This window comes from Bombyx mori, chromosome 19 (assembly GCF_030269925.1).
Source record: "Bombyx mori chromosome 19, ASM3026992v2".
Lineage (NCBI taxonomy): Eukaryota > Metazoa > Arthropoda > Insecta > Lepidoptera > Bombycidae > Bombyx > Bombyx mori.
This window is the reverse complement of record NC_085125.1, coordinates 11,847,969-11,868,910: the sequence shown is the minus strand read 5'-3', so window position 1 is coordinate 11,868,910 and position 20,942 is coordinate 11,847,969. Positions and strand designations below refer to the sequence as shown.

General features: G+C 37.4%; 2 protein-coding genes across 3 annotated transcripts in view; both read right to left on the bottom strand.

The window, feature by feature from the left end:
- Positions 1-9,740: 9,740 nt before the first annotated feature.
- On the bottom strand, positions 9,741-11,447 carry LOC101739770 (forkhead box protein D5). Its single transcript, XM_004922459.5, has one exon. The coding sequence runs from the start codon at positions 11,305-11,307 to the stop codon at positions 10,414-10,416; it is 894 nt and encodes a 297-aa protein (XP_004922516.1). The 5' UTR covers positions 11,308-11,447; the 3' UTR covers positions 9,741-10,413.
- Positions 11,448-14,450: 3,003 nt separating this feature from the next.
- LOC101739626 (dnaJ homolog subfamily C member 13) overlaps positions 14,451-20,942 on the bottom strand; it is a 468,160-nt gene continuing 461,668 nt past the window's right edge. For both annotated transcript variants that reach the window (XM_062674099.1, XM_062674100.1), the window contains exon 39: positions 14,451-14,611. The gene's annotated coding sequence lies outside the window, so the exon portion shown is untranslated. The remainder of the gene's footprint in view (positions 14,612-20,942) is intronic.

Below are 20,942 nucleotides of genomic sequence, written 5' to 3'. Positions count from 1 at the left end.
CCAATTGCATACAAATTACAGTTGACTTTTACGCTATCGAGAACGTTAAAAAACTCACACTAAGAAAACTGTTCTTAATTTGAACGAGCTGACTCGGAGACTACTCATTTATTTTCTTATTTCATCATGAAAGCAACAGATATACTGCCCATTCTTGCCATGTCAGACTCACATAACAATATTTGGAGGCGTCGAGGAGTAGGGACGCCAAAAGGCTTGTGTTGCCATAAAAATTAAGCCAAGCAGTCACAATTAATACAACCGTTATTTATGAATTATTATTTTACTGCACGTTTGAAATGTCAATACTGAGCGAGAACATCTCAGAACAAACACGAGAGCAGAGTCTATCGTGGTTTCACAACATCGCAATGTTGTCATAGTAATTAGCTGTTATTTTTCGTAAGTCTTTTACGAACCCAGAGCGTTGTCTGATAACGTTTTGTTTCTTTAAACAAAAGGCTGATGATTTTTCGTTTTTAATTACACGCCATATATTACAGTTGCTGGATACGTTATTTTACGGATTGCGTTTAGATCAATTATGTTTTTTAAGTTTTATTATTTTATAACTTATTATTTTAGTATTTTAAGTTTTTAACACTAAATCTGACGCTCTCGCTGAAACTTCAAACTCTCACGTACGACAAGTCGAACCGTAGGTAATCGAATCAAAACTTACTAGTAAGACGACAATCAAATAAAACATTTAATACGCCTTAGATTTCAATGAAACACTAAAATTTAATTTAATAAATGTATCTCAGCAACGTTCATCCTTCAATAGGTAAAGTTTTACGCCTAATCTGCTTGCAGTGGAGACAGGAAAGGGCAATACAAACCACGCGGCTCAACTGAGAAGTCCGATTTTTTCCCCCTACCTATTTTTTTTTTTTTTTTTTATTGCTAGATGAGTGGACGAGCTCACAGCCCACCTGGTGTTAAGTGGTTACTGGAGCCCATAGACATTTACGACGTAAATGCGCCACCCACCTTGAGATATAAGTTCTAAGGTCTCAAGTATAGTTACAACGGCTGCCCCACCCTTCAAACCGAAACGCATTACTGCTTCACGGCAGAAATAGGCAGGGTGGTGGTACCCACCCGCGCGGACTCACAAGAGGTCCTACCACCAGTAAACCTCCTAATAAAATCACCTATGCTGATAGCCTTGAGAGGCTATTTCAGCTTCACCCTAACGTGTGTAGGTGAGCTCACGGGGATCAAGCCGGAGTGTTGCTAGTACTGACCCTAGCAAGAGCAGTGCTTCGCAGAATCTACCAACGGATCGGAAACGCGACCCATTGAGAAGATCCGGCGAGAAACTCAGTGGGCTAATTCCGATAGCACTTTCTCTGTACAACAAAATCTTACACCCTATACCCAAAATGATGTTATAATGAATTCATCTGATCCTCTTAAGCATTTAATAAAAATATTACTTACCACGCGAACGACACGTCCGCAAATAAAAGTATTTCCAGATTAAAATAAAACTTAAAATATCAAAGGATGATGTCTGATTTAAAATTCTTCGAGTCACGTTCCAGGTTGTAAAATACGAATGCTGTATGTACAACATGATAACTTTATTACAGAGACATTAAATTGTATTATAGGACACGTTAATGTTTTACGTATATTTAGTTTATATATATATATTATGTTTTATTATATTTACGCTGTGTAATACGGTTTGTATTTATTGAAATATTAATATGAATATATCATACACATATACATAGAAGGTTTACATTCAATTATCAACCAATGCACTTTCTTGTTATCTCATGTTTGGCTGGTAGATAATTCCTTTTGCACTAATCCCGCTAAATTTGATTGATGCACTAAATGATTGTTTAAGCTTATTAGCTGTCATACTCGTATAATAAAAAAAACCCGATAGTACCCTAAATCGCGCCAATAAAATCTATGTATAAGGCAAATTTATTAAGCATAACACCCGCACGCTGGAAGATCTTCCCTTTGTCATTTACCCTAAAAACATAAAAGTAGTTAGAGAATTTTTGGGTATGCTACACTGACCACATCGGGTAGCTACATCCCTTTACCTCACCCGTAATAGTTATATTATTATAATCTTCAATTATCTTCTCTTATCTTAACTCTTTCTGCTAATCAACTAATTCAAATGGTGCACGGTCGCATATGCTGGTAACTATCTATTTTTCCCACGAAAAAGTTCTTCCCAACTACCTTCCTCTTACAATACTATTAAGATCTAGACTATCTAAGATGTTGTATGTTTATGTACAAGTGGTGGTGAATATTTTACACTAGGTACGCCATAACCTCGTCCAACTATTCAATACAAAAAAAAATCCAATGGTTCTATTTAAAGTTGGTCACGTTAGGTTGTAAAACTTTGATTCCCAGGTTCCGATGTCGTGGCGAGATATCACAAAGCTCGCTTAAATTATAATCAGTCGGTGCATTAGAAGACGAATAATACATCAGAGCTTAAGGTCGCATCTTTTTCATTTTAGTATCACCCGTTATTACACAAATTGATTTAATTTTGAGGAGCCCATAGATTACACTACGTGAAGGCCGCCCGCCCGATTTGAGACTTTTTTTATTGTTTGATGGTGTTAAGTGATTCCCGGAGCCCATAGACATCTACAAAGTAAGCTCCGCCACTCACCTCAGGTCTCAGTTGTAACAGTACAACGGCTGCCCCATCCTTCAAAAAGAAACGCATTGCTGTTTCACGGCTGAAATAGGCAGGGCGGTGGTACCTACCCGTGCGGACTCACAAAACGTCCTAACACCAATAATGAGATCGTCGTGCCAACTGAATTGTGTCTCTCTTAGAAGGCACAGCAAAAGGCACGCGTGATAAGTCTCCCCAAAGCCCGTACTGCGAAACAAATCTAAACATGAAATTTAGTAACAAATAAATAATGTTTTGAAATCAGCTCAAGCGTAAGACATGTGTGTATTGTTGTGTTTGTTTGGATAACATAAAATTATTCTCGTTGCTTTTGTACAGTCGAATGCAGAACTCAATGGCGCGACGAAAAGTACTCATGAAAAACTATTGCATTTATTATGGCCACCTCGTCGTATTGTAAATACGTTCTCGCTATCCTAGTATAGTTTACTAACTACTATACTAGTATAGTTTACTAACTATACTAGAGGAAGTACACATGTAGTAGTTCTCGCTATCCGATCTCTTCTTCTTCTTTATTTTTTGGCTCCGGCACGGTTTGGATAATGGTTTCTAATTGCGGTATCTTCGAACTAATACTACCTACTTAATTACTACCCAATGGCATTTATTCTTATATATTCAAGACATCTACTTCCTTTACGATAAAGATACCTCTACTTCCTTTATGGAAAAATTATAACAGTAAATCTGCGAAAAAAAATTGTTTTAACACTTTCGAGCACGACCGTCCACGCGTATCAAACAAACAATGAAATAAGTTTGTTTTAAGTGACACTAAAAATTCGTAGGCGCCCGCTACACACATAATATTTTTTTCTATTTGAGCTGTACTATTTGCCCGCGATAATATCAGTTGCGAAACATAATGTTTTGAGAAGCTTAGCCGGGAGAGCTTGTTGTACATCATTACGTAGTCACGTGTCACGATGTTTTCATGCTCCAGTTTCGTATGATGAGCACTCACCGATCATGCAATTGTGAATGTCGATACAAAAACATAATTTCCGCTTGTGGCAGGTTGTGGCCACAGCTGAGTGATGACGTCACTGCTTTTTTTATTGATTGTTAGCCCCTCGATTTCCTAACTAGTCAAATATAAATTTTACAAAAAGGCTGTATGGAGTATTTTATGGCAATCAGATAATGGAACGTATATGATTGTCCAATGAAGAAACATATTCAATGCTCTAATCTATCGAAGCTTTCTTAAATATTTTTGATAACACAATTTGATATTATGCGATTATTAATTGTATGCCTAGTTTTTTTTATATCTTAGATGAGTGGACGAGCTCACGACCCACCTGGTTTTAAGTGATTATCTGAGCTCATAGACGTCTATAACGTAAATGCCGCCACCCACCTTGAGATATGAGTTCTAAGGTCTCATTATATAGTTACAATGGCTGCCACACCCGTCAAAACGGAACGCATTACTGCTTTACGGGAGAAATAGGCAGGGTGGTGGTACCTACCCGTGTGGAATCGCAAGACGTTCTACCGCCAATAGGGTAGGTTCGCGCTGAATCCAGTATGATCGCTTTTCGTACCAAATATTATAAGTTTTGTAATGTTTCATTAAAGATATGGATATACACACATGGAAATACTCATAAATGCCATGTAATTTACACATTACATTTATAAACTGCTTGTAATTAACATAAATGTTTCATTATTTAAATAACGTCTAGACGATGACATATTGTTATGACATAGTCATTTTAATACAGATTACGCAACGAAATCAAAAATGTAATTAGCTTATAGTAAATACCGATATAATTGATTACCATTAAAATAAAAGTTGTATATATATTTATTATATTATTATTTAAAGTATATTATGTATATTTTTATAATTACATCAAACGCAATCGAAACAAAAAAAACAGTCTTATTACTTGGGATAGATGCCTTTATCCGCAATGAATTAAAAAAAAACATTTTTCCACAAAATACTGTCTGGCTTAAATTTTTTTTCCTACTTAGCTGATAGCCTTAAAAGGCTATATCAGCTTCGCCCTAACGTGTAAGTGAGCTCACGGGGCTCAAACCGGAGTGGTGCTAACACTGGCTCTAGCAACAGCCGTACTTCGCAGAATCTGCCACCGGATCGGAAACGCGACCCACTGAGAAGATCCGGCGAGAAACTCAACGGGCTAAGGCTTTGTAGAGAAACGTCTTGCTACCGGAGAGCAATGACACTTTATTTAATGGTTTGAAGAGATACCCCAGCGGCAGGTAGCTACTTAGCTGTGGCCTGGCGTTTCGGATGTTCGTGACCAATACTGACCACTTACCAACAAGTGGAGCAAATGTTATTTTTTTTTACCTGGTGTTAAGTGGTTACTGGAGCCCATAGACATCTACAACGTAAATGCGCCACCCACCTTGAGATTTAAGTTCTAAGGTCTCAAGTATAGTTACAACGGCTGCCCGATCCTTCAAACCGAAACGCATTACTGCTTCACGGCAGAAGTAGGCGGGGTGGTGGTACCTACCCGTGCGGACTCACAAGAGGTCCTACCACCAGTAAAAAAGTTCATCTGCTTTATGAACCAAAAAAGGCAGATTTTTATTATTATTTAAAATGAATGCGTTAGATACGAATTAATGGAAATTAAAATTGTGAGACCGCTCGTAGTTACACTTGTCCTTATTTGAAGGATGTCGGTTGACCACGAAATCACCTGTACATCAACACCTCAAAGAAAATAACCGGTCAGATATTTTTAAATTAATTATTTTTTTAATATATGCGCAAATATTCGAAATTCGGATAAAATAATATTTTTCATTTAAAAAAGAAACTTATTATTAACACAGCTGTTCAATTGTTTTACTATACATCAAAACACATGTTTTGAAATTGAATTTGAAGATGTTTATAATATCTTTGGTGTGTTGGCTTTGAGAATAAAATTTAGTAATTTTGTTTTTTTATTCAGTTTTATTTTTTTAGCGACAAATCCGAAACCGAAGTTCCCATATTTGAATCGTTGTCGCTAAGCTATTACGATTTTAAGGTTTTATCACTTTGATCGCTCCTATGCATCTGTCATACGCCTATACCTACAGACTATTATTTCACGACCAGATAGCCAAAATACTTTAATAGATAGAAAGGAATACTGTACGCAAATGGATCATAATCCTTGAAGCATGAATTATAAACAAACATACTGTCTTTATTGCATAGATTGATGAACGAGCTCACGACGCAGCTAGTGGTAGTTGGTATCTACAGGCCGCAGACATTACAGGTGATAGGACCTATTGCGAGCCGTCACAGATGGGTGGCACCGCCTTTCTCGTTACTTCGTTCCTGTTTGAAGACCTGGACATTATTTATATTACACGTATAATAGAACTGAGTGCGTTTCCAGAGGTCTTTTTTGCCACGTACCATCCGGCTATGGAATGAGCTCCCCTCCACGGTGTTTCCCGAGCGCTATGACATGTCCTTCTTCAAACGAGGCTTGTGGAGAGTATTAAACGGTAGGCAGCGGCTTGGCTCTGCCCCTGGCATTGCTGAAGTCCATGGGCGACGGTAACCACTCACCATCAGGTGGGCCGTATGCTTGTCTGCCTACAAGGGCAATAAAAAAAAACTGAGATATCGAGGAAAAGTTAAGAACACTTTACACTACGTGACACGGGAACTGGTTCACACATTTAACGGGATAAAAGAATAAGAAAATAAATACAGGTAAAGCTAAACCTTTATTATTTAAAATTCTTTAGTTTTTCAAAAGGATTTTTCTTCGGTGTCATGAAATAAAGTATGTCGTTCAGTAAAAAGAGAACTCAGTTTTGTATAGTTTATTAATTCGGTTACTGTTTAATTTTTAATATTAATCTTAAAAGAGGTTAAGGGCTTTAAATAATGTTTGTTTATTATATTACAGAAAACGCAATTCAGTATTTTATTGTTTATTCATTCTGAAATACTGCATAATAATATACATTTTTACAAACTTAAAGAATTCGATTATCACGCTTAAGGTGTTATTAGAGATGACATTTATTCGCATTGAATAACGATTCATTATCATCTGTTATAGACAGACGATAATGAATGAATAACAGTGATTTAATTGAGTCATTGAGAAATACGAATTATTTTGTTACACGGGACAACGATAATTATCGTTAGCTAATTCGGAGACCACCCGCATAGCGTTACAACATTCCCTTGAGACGCGATTCGCGTCACACACGAACCTCAGATAAGGCTTGCTGCCCTAATCCCGCGGCTTTCCTGCCTGTTTGTATAACTGTGACCGCCTCACACGTAGCTTGAGATATCCGAAATGCTAAGTCAGAGCGAGTACGCCACGCAAAATATCTCCTTAATTAAAACTATTTTAATGATTTGGGATCGTTTTTTTTTTCTCCACTTTATCCCACTAGGTGAGGTCGGCACAGCAAATGTTTCTCTTCCATTCTCTTCTATGAGCTGTTATCTCAATACTCACTCCTCTTTCTCATATCGTCCATACACTCCATCCATGTCTTCTTCGGTCGACCTCTTCCCCCTCTACCTTGCACTACCATTTCCATACATCTCCATTTTTTATTGTACATAATAATATCGAGGGGTGAAAGGCTAAATGATTTAAACGACATTTTTGCAACTTTACAGGAGAGAACCATTTAAAGTTTAAATTTAGGAAAAAATATCATAACGAAAAACTTCTTCAGCTAATCGATTGGATTGAAATTCAATTTAAAAACATCGAACTGTTGATGCTAATACAAAAAAAAAGCGCGCCTTTATTTACAAAAATAAATGTAGCGTATTAAGCGAAATGTTGCTTAAACCAAATAGCTTTCACTCCTTGATGTAGTGGATTATTTCCAATGTTTGGGACATTTATAAGTTTGCGTGGTCATGAAAGACAGTAAGCAATGCGAGATTAAGTCGTTAAATTGGTTTTAATTATATCTACGACTCGCAATATCCGCATCCTTATCCGTAAATACTATCATGTGTATTAACTAAGATAATAATAATAATAAAATGTAATCGAATTCAAAGCTCAGATTATATTGTACAAATGTATCTGCTTTTTGACTGTTGTTTTATTTGTAAATTGTGTTTTGGTGTGCAATGCAAAAGTGTATTGTCTGTCTCTCTCTCTCTCTTTCTCTCATTGTTTTTATTAATGCTAAGATGCTAAGATAAAACTAGAGCTTATAGAAAAACATTAATTTTGACACCGTCAACACGGGAAAGCTTTGCGACAGAAAAAATTGAATATGCTTCCATTGCCGGGCTTACAGCGTGCACCGCTGTGAGTACTCAATAGCGGAGGAGTAGAGGAAGTAAGAATTTTTTTTAAGAACATTATAATAATTTACAAAATAATTAATGCAAAAAAAACAAAACTTGGATAAAACTAAGCAATGCCTAATGTATCAATCGGCACTGCGGCGTTGACTTACCGTCGGCACCGCAGCGCTTAGTGCGAGTTATTTAACGTTCTCGATAGCGTAAAAGTTAGCTCATATTTGTATGGAATGGGATCGATTGCGTACGTTTGCCGCTTGGGGCGCTGTTTCAACTGCATACAAAATTGGGTTAACTTTTAGCTATCGAAAACGTAAAAAAAGTCGCACTAATCACACTGCATCAGAGATGAACGTTAACAGGGCTTACGAAGCGATCCTTCGACCGACACACCAATCAAACGTAGGGTGTGATTTGGTGTAGTTAAAATTGAAATGAATCAGACTTGAATAGTCAATCGATTTACTGCATATTTTCCGTTTTTTTTTAATGCATGGACGAATGAAGTATATCAAGAGGCTACTAGAGCCCATGGATAACAATGTGCATGCCACCTTGAAACATGATATCTAACTCACAATTCGGTATAACGACTGTCTTGAGGCAGAAACAGGCAAGGTCGTGGTTCCTAGCGATCAAACAAAAGCCCTACGATCAATTCCCTATTCCTTCATCATGGAAGTCGGTCGTGATTAAACGCTTAGAAAAATTGGTAGCTGCCCGCGCGATTCGAACACCGGTCCAGTCGCTCTTAATGAGTATACTGGGCGTCTTATCCTTTAGGCCACGACGACTATCATCTATACTAATATTATAAAGCTGAAGAGTTTGTTTGTTTGAACGCGCTAATCTCAGGAACTACTCAGGAAAAATTATTTCAGTGTTAGATAGCCCATTTATCGAGGAAGGCTATGGGCTATATAACATCACGCTAAGACCAATACAGGCGGAGCACCAATAAGGAATGTTTCAAAATCGGGGTATTTTCCCTTTTGAGAGCTTCCACTGCGTGCGCTGCGGAAGCGGTTAAAGCTTCGCTAAAGTAATGTGTAAGTGAATTGTTCCCCTTTAAAAGACCTAAAAAAGTCCGCGACAGCATATGTCTATATATTAAGGTTGGCTCACTATAACGTTTTTTATGTTAAACACATTTGTTCTAAAGCATTATTTGTGAACTATTCCACGCGGACGAAGTCGCGGGCAAAAGCTAGTTTTACTTAAAAATATAACTGCTATCTGGTTTTTTTTATAATACCAAGATCCTTTTATTTTAATTTCCAAAGAGTAGCTAGCGTACTTAACCGAACGTGGATGCCGGGACCTATAAAAGTGTTAAGTTCAAATCGTTATAAATTATTACTTAATGGCGCCATAATTTAATCAAATAATACACTCAGAGCTAATAGTGTAGTATCACAAGATGTCAATTTAATGTCTGGTACTGGTATTAGGTGTAAATTATTAATAAAATAAAAAACTCAGCAATTTTTCTTAATGCAGATAATTATTTGTAGTTTATTATTTTGTTAGTTGAACAAATTCTTAAATTAAGTAGACTCTTTTTTAGTTGTATTCCTATCGATGTATTGTTATTGATTTAATGATATTCACTGATTTAATTTGGAACTTTTTTTTAATAGTTGAGTGAGTTCTGACCAGTATAACCTTAGGCTTTCTGCTTGTAGGTTCTGACCTGGAACTGCGTCTATCAAAATCGGTACGTCATTTAGAAATTAAATTCACAAATCATTACTCGAAATTATTTTATAATATTTTATTCTTAAAAATTATATTACACTAAAAGAATATTCTACAAGTACAACATTTGACCGGCGTTCAAAATTAATTCTGAATGATTTTATTCAAAAATACAAACTTTCGATAATTCCGCACAACAACTTCATAATAAGATAGTATTTACAATGTGACTTAATTTATTCATACCTACTTTGTACACAAAATGACTAGATAAATGTTACTTAACAATAATATTATTTTTGCATCTCGATTGAGGGCATAATAAATATACACATAAACAAACTGTCTGTTTGCGATATTAAATAAGAATAAATTATCTAAAAGTAATGTCTTTTTAATTGGCAAATAAAACGGAATTCCCTAAATGATTACATGCGTTAATTGATGTATTTACATTTCACGTACACATTATTACTGTTTGAAGGTACTTACAAAACAAGAAAACGTTGAATTATTACAAGACTCGGTAACTACTGGATTTGGAATTTTCATCGATATACCTAGTACATACAAATTATTTTTCAAAATGTTTATCATTTATCCGTCTTTACACTCGGCATCTAAGAACACTTTCTTTGGCCTAATAGAACACAGAGCCGGCGTTTACCGACGGCGGGTTTTAGAACGGGGATGGAGTTGACACGCACCCGTTCAGAAACATTCACCTGGCCCAGTCGTCGGGCGGACTGTTCCCGGGGTGCAGGGGCAAAAACGCGCTTCTCCTCGGCTCTGACATTGACTCTTGTGAGCCAATAATGGACTCTATTGAAAAACCGTTGCGCGATCTCTTACTGCGAGGTTCCGTAGTCTCGGAAACCCTTGGTGGTAGCGGCACAGGCCGCAGCGTTGCTGGAGGCGGACGAGGTAGGGCCAGCAGTGGCGTGGGCGGTAGATAACACGGTAGAGGCAGCAGCGGAGCGTAAGCCTCCCTCGCTAACATGGCCACAACCGCGTGAGCGTGTTGTAACGAAGGAGCCGGTCTTTTGTACCTTTTCCGGCGCCTCAGGAAGCTCCCGTTGTCGAACATGTCCTCGGCCAACGGGTCCAGCGTCCAATAGTTTCCTTTCCCAGGATTCCCGGGCTCTCGTGGAATCTTTATAAAGCAATCGTTCAAACTCAAGTTATGCCGTATCGAATTCTGCCACGCCGGAAACTTTTCTCTATAATACGGAAATCTTGTCATAATGAACTCACAAATACCACTCAGAGTCAGCTTCTTGTGCGGCGACTGAAGAATCGCCATTGTTATTAAAGCAATGTACGAATAAGGTGGCTTGATGAGTTGAGAAGACGATTTCTGTTTGGGTTTCTTCGGTGAGGCAGGCTTTTTGTCGGTCGGGCTGGGCGCGTCGTATCTCTCGGAGTCGCTGGACGGCGGCGGCAAGTCTGGCGTGTCTTCGTCCACGGAGACGTAGGTGTCGTCTTGCGGATATTCTGAATCTCCATCGTCGCGCAGGTAATGAGGTAAATAGAGGCGCGGCGGCGGCCTCAAGTCCAGAGGTAGTTCCCCTTCGATGATCATGTCGCGGTACTGGGCGAGATCACAGTCTTCCATGCTGTACGGTCACATGTCAGAGGTGTGGAGGGTCGCGTGGCGCGGCACCGACTGCCGTCCGCACGGAGGCCTGCCCCGGGCGACTCCGCCCCGGCGAGCCCCCGCCCCGGCCCGCGTTACGTTCCACTAAACACAACAATTGTCGTTATTATTACTGCGGCCCGAAGCTTTGTGCATGAATTTCAGGCCGACGACTAATAATTATTAGGCCGCTCGGCGTTTATCGATTCAACTTTGTTGCGGTATTTATTTTGCGTTCGAGTTCAATGCTTTTGTCTCGTTTTGAGATTCAAGAATGAGGAACGTTTTCACGATTTTATACGGGTATCGAATTTTGAATTCAGAATTGGATTTTGAATCTACAAAACTGTGTAATTTCAGTTTCGATTATAATTTAATTACATGGAAATAGTGTTGTGTGAAAAATCGATATTCAAAATTAAATTATTTTTAATCAACATTCTTATTCAATTATTTTCATGGAAACAAAGAAGCTTAGAATAAATACATCGAATGAAACATACGAAATTCAATTATAATATAACACGTTCTTTCGTAGCTCAAATTAGACTGGTATTTACTGAACTATACGAGCATCCACTAATCCGAAAAAGATATCTCATAAAAGGCGAAATTGTACCACTCCATTCAGGTAGAATATCTTCAAATAAGGCTCGCGTAAAAAATATTCAGAAACGTCGTACCACAATGCGAACTGGCTCTAGAAAGCCCTCGTATATGTTTCCTACCATAACATTTACCCCTCGGGCGTCGAGGGAAAAGCTACACGAGAGACAAGAACAGAAATCAGCTCCGATGAGACGGAGCATAATGCGAGCCAATGGTGGAGCTTATTCCGTTGGGTGGAGCCTGCCAAAGCTAACATGTCAGGGCGTGGCCCGGGATCCTATTATTGTCTGGCAACCCAAATAATATTTTGCACAATGTACACATTGGGCTGAAGGGGCCGCGTGGGGGGTAGCTAATTTATTCCCAACTTCGGTTACGGCTTGTTTTTCAGCTTCGAAAGCCTGTTATTTAAATTGGACGAAGCGAGTTATTTGTATGTAGCGTCGGACGCATTGTTGCCTTAATCAAAGAATTTCAGCTCGGTTTGTTTGTGGCGCGTTCAAATTTCGTATTTTCCGATTCTGATGAATCGGTTTCAAAGGATTTCGCGTCTGATATTTTACGGGTAACGTTTTCGTGTTTGACTTAAGTATTCTTTGACGCTGATACGAGACTATGACGAATATGATTTTTTTTTGTCAAACAGAAATTGTTTTGTTTTTGAATACTTACTCCATACACAAATATGAAAATTGGTTCTTTAAATTTAGCGTTTATTTATGAAAACGGGTTTCTTCTGTGAGTTATGTGAATTATTATTTTTATGGAAAGGAATTATAAGAAGTTTCGATCGGGTGCTTGCCGCTATTCTCTCTATAATTATATTGCAAGGCAGCAATTGAAACTTCAATCTATCTTATCAAGTTAGGTATTGGAATTTAGGTTATAATGGATTTCAGTAATTACTTAACACCAGAGGGGCTCTGAGCTCGTTTATAGATCTACTACAAAATTAGAGGCGACACGCTATTCCGACGCTATTTTGTTGCCGCACACGCTAAATTAAACTCTATCTATACTAATAATAAGTTGGGGAAAAAGTCTTTTCGCGCATAGTATGTATGAACTTGTAATAAAATCTCTTTGGCTATCTATCTATCTGGCTGGTTTTGGTATCATTAAAAGTTTAAGTTTTAAAGAAGATAATTCCAAATTCAAATTAGGAAAATGTGTGATTTTATTAATTTTTCGCACTGTCAAGATGAGTGAATCTAATGAAAAAATTCGATACATTTTAAAGTTTTACTACAAAAAAGGTAAAAATGCAACGCAAGCCGCGAAAAAAATTTGCGATGCTTATGGACCTAGTGCAGTGTCTGCGAGAGTAGCACAAATTTGGTTTAAGCGTTTTCATCCAGAAATTTTGATGTCAAAGATGCACGTCGCTCTGGTCGCCCTATTACTGATAAAATGAATGCCATTTTTGAAAAACTGGAGCAATATCGGCATATCAGTAGTTACGACGTAGCTGGGCATTTGTTCGGATTCGATCAGAAAACCAAGCCAACCGATCTTTAACATCCTAAGGCACTCCTCCAGATTATTATCAGTTTTATGATTGTCTCACGCAGTTGTAGCATTAGAATATTTGTTATAAAGAACAATGTAATAGTATTGTAATAGTATTTAAACAATATATATAATAGCACTAATTTGCTATTGGGACAGTAACAATAATCGACGTTAAAAATGTGGGGATGCCATAAAAACAGATACTAAATTAAATTAGAAATGGCACGATTACCAATTTTGTTTTTATAGTAGTTTCAGCATCGGCAATGTCAAGGACACACTAAAGCCACTGTCTATCCCTAGATCTTATTTAATTCAAACTTTATTTGGAGAAGGAGCGTGTTGATTTTTTAAATTTTTTTACTGGTGTTAGGCCCTCTTGTAAGTCCGTGCGGGTGGGGTACCACCACCCTGCCTATTTCTGCTGTGAAGCAGTAATGCGTGCTAAAACCAATTGTCGCGGTATTCTAATCCGAAGACCCACAATTTCTATAGCAATGGGATCATGTCTCTACCTACAAGATGGCAAAAAGTTATCGAACAAAATGGTACCTACATACTTTAGTTGAATGTAAATAAACTATATTAAAAAATGTTGTGAATTTTCTTAAAAATGCGAAGAAACTTTTCCCCAACCTATTGTATAAATTTACAGTGGTTTTTACGGATGTTCCGTTATAACTACTGAACCATGGATCCGATTGACTTAAAACTTGGTATCCATGTAGAAAATACATGTACTTAATGTATAGGCTAATATTTATATGAGTGTTGGACTCCCTAATAACAATGACAATAAATAATAATGTTAATTTTAAATGCCCAGCGAAGCGGGCGAGTACGGCTAGTAAATATGTAACGCTACACAGTTCTGTTTCGTATTTTAATATCATTAATATTTAGAAAATATATCTAGTTTTATACGCTCTATGAATTAGTAAAACAAATATTTTAGTAAATATATCTAGATTAATACGCTCATAGGAAATAGTAAAATGTAGGAATATACGACAAAGGGAAGATCTTCCACCGAGCGGATGATATTGCTCGGTAGACCGACGGTCCGAATGTTGTTGTTCGGAACTTGTATATATGCGCTTTATCTTGAAAATGTCGTAAGCGAGATTCAGGCATCTGTCAATTATCTTGCGTTGTATGATGGCTACCCGCCACATAAAATACATCGGGATATTTTTTATATTGCCCTAATAAGCAGACGAGCGTACAGCTCACCCGATGGTGCGAGGATAACGTCGCTCATGACGTCAGCAATGTCTTTTTTTTATTGCTTAGATAAGTGGACGAGCTCACAGCCCACCTGGTTCTTAGTGGTTATTGGAGCCCATAGACATCTACAACGTAAATGCGCCACCCACTTTGAGATATAAGTCCTAAGGTCTCAGTATAGTTACAAGGGCTGCCCCACTCTTCAAACTGAAACGAATTACTGCTTCACGGCGGAAATAGGCAAGGCGGTGGTACTTACCCGTGCGGATCAACCAGTAGTACCTAGTCCTACCAACAGTAAAATGTCTGTAAAATGTCAGGGGCAGAGCCAATCCGCTGCCTTTTTTCCCCACCTAAGCTGATAGCTTTGAGAGGCTATGTTAGCGTACCCTACCAAGTAAATGAGCTCACGGGGCTTAAACCTGACGTCGTTGCTAACACTAACCCTAGCAAGAGCAGTGCTTCGCAGAATCTACCACCGGATCGGAAACGCGACCCACTGAGAAGATCAAGCCGCTGCCAACAAACCGGTTCAACCTTAAAGTACGTTGGACTTCACAAAAGCTAACAACGACTCCGCCGACATGAAACTCATAAGTCTACCAATGTATATTGTTCTTAACCCTTTTAGTGCTGAGCTAATTTATACATATTTTGCAGAAATATCGATCATAGCAAAGGATTTAGAAAAAAAAATACCTTACTAATTAAAGGTGCACGGAATCTTAACGATTTTCCTCAAATGTCGATGGATTTTCATAACTCGTTCTGTTATGTATAAAGGACATATCAAACTATTGATATAAAACATTTTTTTACCATAAACCTATTTTTTTTATTAAAAAAAATCTCCGCAAAAGTCGGTATTCCAACGCTCCGCACATTAATAGAGAATCGATCAATCGACGGTTCTCGCTCTAAGAGAAAAACAATTTTAGGTCGAATATTTTTATAGGTATGGTCATTTATAACAGTTCTAATTAAGATTTTGAATAAATGCAAATTCTACCGTGGACTAACTTGGAAGCCATGTTTCTCTGATGTTAGTTAAATAAATTAAATCACCTACTTACCTGCTTACTATGTATTTACATCCTATAAAGAAGTATACATGCGTTCTATTTTGCAGGACGGGACGATCGTCATCCCATACATTAAAAACGTTTCTTACTGGTGATAGGAAGTCTTGGGAGTCCGCACAGTTATGTACCACCACCATTGTGGTTTCGGTTTGAAAAGTCGAAAACTCATTGTATTGTAAAAGTGGGACTTAAAATGCATTTCTCAAAACATGGTTCTCGACATTTAGGCTGTCGATGCCTACAAAAATAACGGTAAGCTAGATAGAAATTTTAAAGTCACCTGCAAGTTTACAATCTACACGGCGACCGAACAAATCCAGGATAATCCCGCTTATCTTAGATATTGAAATGTTTGCCGGCCAGGACTTTGTGATGGATTACACGGAATGTTTACTGAGCCTTTGAGCGCTGGGTAAGCTGATAGCGAAGTCTTATTGGGAAATCTGTGTAGCTTTCTTTATTTTCTTTTCAATTTTTTTTATCAACAATTATCCAGAACGATCCTATTTGTTATTATGTATATGAAGACCTAAGTTTGGCTATTCGAAGTGTGCTACAAAGGAGTACCTACCTAAAAAAAATTTCCAGCCTACCCACGTCTACTTCCGGACATAGACTTTTTTTCGGGCCTGGGGTCGAACCTCCTACGAGGTCACCGCGCTTAGGGGGCGCGCGGGGTATGTGAGACTCGACAATCTGCAAGGTGTTGGGAGCAGACCGCGGGCCCAAGGAATTTTAGGGCCCACCCACTAAACAACTCCCCTGCACTCTTCGCCCAAGTGTGCGATCCCCTCCGAGGTCAGAACCTGGATGAGGTAGGGGGCTTACCGCGGTCAACACTGCAACCAGACAGCACGGCTCACCCCAAGGACGCCCAGCCGACGGAGCCTTCGAGGCGAATCGAAGGCTCTGAAATGTCGGCCGTCTCGGTACGGCAGTCCGTCAGGCCACCCTCAAGATTATTTTATTTATTTATTGATTAGATGGGTGGACGAGCTTACAGCTCACCTGGTGTTAAGTGGTTACTGGAGCCCATAGACATCTACAACGTAAATGCGTGGATACCGTCGCCCATGGACTTCAGCAATGCCAAGGGTAGAGCCAAGCCGCTGTCTACCGTAATTTTGCTGCAGTAACGCCATTTTGTATTTACGCCCGCTTAAAATAGGTATACAATTTCAATAACCTGTCAACATCACGTGAGCCATAGATTAATTTGTTTTCGATGCAGTTAAAAAACACAAAGCCCGGTCTACTGTCCATAATGTTATGAAAGATTTCCTTCAGTCTTAGAACTTAAAATGAAAAATGCTAATAAAATGACATATGGTTAAAACTTTCATCTAAATAGGTAGGTACCTAATTGAAATTTCGTGCTGCATGAAAACTACATATTTCCATAGAATAGCTTAAATATTTTCTACCCCCTTAAATAAAACTGATATTTCCAATAATGTTGCCGTAGGTAGCGAATTTTTATAACTTTAAAGGCATCGACTACCTACCTAAATTTCAAGTTTATAGCTTCAACAGCGTGGGCTCTGCATTGATAAATTAGTCAGTCAGGACAAAATACTATTATGATGAATTTTAAACAAATGATAATTTTAATACTTACTTAAAAACTTATTTTAATACTTTTATAAATAATTTACGTTAATTCTGAAATTATAAAATCTGACTAATGACGACATGTAATATTGTAATACATTAATTGTGGACTCACATGTTTTTAGCGGTTTAAATAATTGAACATTTATTCACCATTATTATTATTTGGTACATTTCAGTTCGTGTACTTCTCTAGTCGACAACGCCACCTATTTAACAGAAATCAAAACAATTTCAAATGTTCAGCGCCATCTACCTCTACGTTTGTCAGTTTTACTTTTGTTTTGAGAAATGGTATGAAAATAAAATAGATGGCGCTAAATATTTTTATTTTTTAGTTCGTCAAAATAGCGTAGGATGGCAGTATTAAATAAGAATGTAACTCCTTGCCATTAATCTTTGCCATTGTCAATAATATCAATGTCTACGTTTTTCAATTCCTTCAATTCACATATTAACAAAGCTCTAAACCTAAGACTCAGGTCTTGTAGTGTTAATTATTTTTATCAACGTAGTAAGTATTACCTAATTGATACCGACCCAGTTATTTTTATTTTTTAAACTCCTATACTATAAATTGTGTCATCAAAAAGTACCTATTCTGTTATAAATCTATAAAAGAGTGCCTTCATGATTTTTAGGGATGTCTTTTTGTCAAAATAACATAAAGATTCAAGTATTAGGTCATGCTTTTATTTATTAATTTTACAAAAATAATTTTACATGTATCAGATGATAAACAGTATTGAATGATTCGTTTAATTAAGGCGGCTACCAAAAAAACGTGAGGGGAATTTTAAGGATGACTTCCGATTTATGCGACTCCGTCGTTGAGTCAGTCGCAGCGGTTGCAAAATTTACATTAAAACTTCAGCTCGTATAGTGGTCCATGCAATATCGAATGTCAGAATAAAAAACTACCTATATCTATAAATATTCTTTAACAAACTTATTAAAGGCCATTAGAAATATTCTCCGTGAGCTCACCTACTAGCTCGGCGAATCTAGAATAACCCCTCGAAGCTACTAGACTAGATAGGAAGAGGAAAAAAAACAAATAAATGTGCTTTTAATTAAAAAATAGAACTAGATATTATATTTACTTTAAATACAGTATTTGTATTCATGTATCTATGATAACCACTCAATCCCCTTATCCTCTGTCTGTAACAATAAAAAAAAAAACAAAATGTGTGCAATTCACACGTGGTAGAAGTGAAACCTTCCAAAATTCAAATACAATTATCCAAAGCGTCTTAAGTATATGTAAAATTTTGTCATTAGTAAATAATTGTAAGGTAGCGCCCTCTGTGAATTGATATTTTAATTTCACGTATAATCCTAAATTAAAATTCACTACAAGAGCTTTCATACACACGTTAGTATTAAAAAATCTCACAGATGGCGCTGTATTAAATAGTATGTATATTTCTGTATCATTCTTTGTATTTGTGTCTCTTACCTGTCGTTTTTTCCGTTGCATCCGGTTTGAAATCACAACGATTCTAAAGAAGTTTTCACTTCAAAAAACTTATTGATCTGAATTACGACTTGAACTATTGATTGATTACAATTGGTTTGTGCGTTGATTGTTGTGCAAGCAAATGAACTGTGGCCGTAGTGTCAGTACTGTGACGTCACCGACACTGCGTCTATTCGTGTACTAGGGTAGCCTATGCCCACGAAATCGTTCACATGACGCGTCTGTAGGCATATGTACGATTTACTTGTATATCTATTTTTTTTTATTGCTTAGATGGGTGGATGAGCTCACAGCCCACCTGGTGTTAAGTGGTTACTGGAGCCCATAGACATCTACAACTTCAATACCCAACCCACCTTGAGATATAAGTTCTAAGATCTCAGTATAGTTACAACGGCTGCCCTACCCTTCAGACCGCAACTCATTACTGCTTCACGGCAGAAATAGGTAAGGCGGTGGTACCTACCCGCGCGGACTCACAAGAGGTTCTACCACCAGTAAAAAAAGTACTCGCATTTAAACTGCTTTTTTACGTTTTAGATTTTCCCGCAGTTAATTTATCCAGTAGCATCCAACGTCGGTAACCGTACTCTTCGAACTCGGCAAAGAGTTCGAAGTGCAACCTAACCTAAACATCAGCCCGCTGAATTTCTCACCGGGTCGCGATTCCGATCCGATATCATTCACGAAGCAGCTGCTCTTGAGTTGTTAGGTCTCCTTTAGAGGCGCTCGGGCAGCTATTAGCAAATCCTATCCCTCCTCGCTGAGCCCACGCGCCCACCTGTCCCGGTGCAAGGCCTCCGCGCAAACAATAATCCCTCAACCATAAAATAAAGCATCCAACAACAGCATTCAGTTAAAGTGGTAAAGTTTAACCAGGTAGTGATTTATCACGTTTATGATCTATCGATAACTTTACCGCAATCCTTCAAACAAATCACGCACGATCATCCGGCCCCAATTTAGGATTTTGACGAAGCATGTTGCGGATAATAACATGTACTTTTAGGTTAGGAATTTAGGGTTTTTTTTTTTATAATAAATAAATTAATTATGATTATATTTAGGATTCTCTGTGTTATGAGTACAAGAGACTAACATGGATACTTAAATACTTAATTTTGGTTTTAAGTAAATACCTACATAGATAATAAGCGCCCATACAAAGACCAAACAAACCTGTTCATCACATGAGTTTGCTTGATGCACGAATTTTCAAGATAATATGCAGTCTTTTGGTGAAAATGACCTTCAAAGATTCTATTACACAAAAACAAAAATAGAGAGAGAGAGAGAGAATACACTTTATTGCACACCAAAACACAATTTACATTCAAAAAAACAATCAAAAAACAGATAAATTTGTACAATAGGCGGTCTTATCGCTAAAAGCGATCTCTTCCAGACAACCGTTTAATTTACAGAAATTCTGGAAAATATAAAAAAATTAGCAGGTATGTTGTGGTGTACTATAGATAATACATTATAGAAAATATATACATACAATAAACAAAATATATACCGTTTACATATAATATGAAATATATACTTATTATTATATACCAATATACATACTAGCATACAATACATACTAATATACTTACATACACATAATACATCAACAGTATGGAAATAATAAATGATGATGCAAACAAACAGCACTAAGAAGATAAGTAGTGTTCCTTCACAAAAATACATACAATCAAGCTAATAAAAGCGTGTAAAAAAAGTATGTAATAAATATCATATAATATTTAAGGAAAAAAATCTACTGGTCAGATCTCGACACAAAAATTTCAATGGGATCACATGAGAAGCACCAGATTTAAAATTAAAAAAATAATTAAAATCGGTTCCCAAAGAAAAAACATCTGTGGTAGTAGCACACATAAAAAAATACCTTCGAATTCAGAACCTGATCTTTTTTTTTTAAATCGGTTACAAAGTAGACGCACGGCCACTGTTTAATTAATTAATTCCCAATTTCACCGTGAATAAGCTGTCAGAAAATTTTATGACAAGGAATTTCCTGCTTAGCTTTAGGGTTCCTTTGTTAAAAAACTACAAATAAATACAAGTGTGTGTCCCAC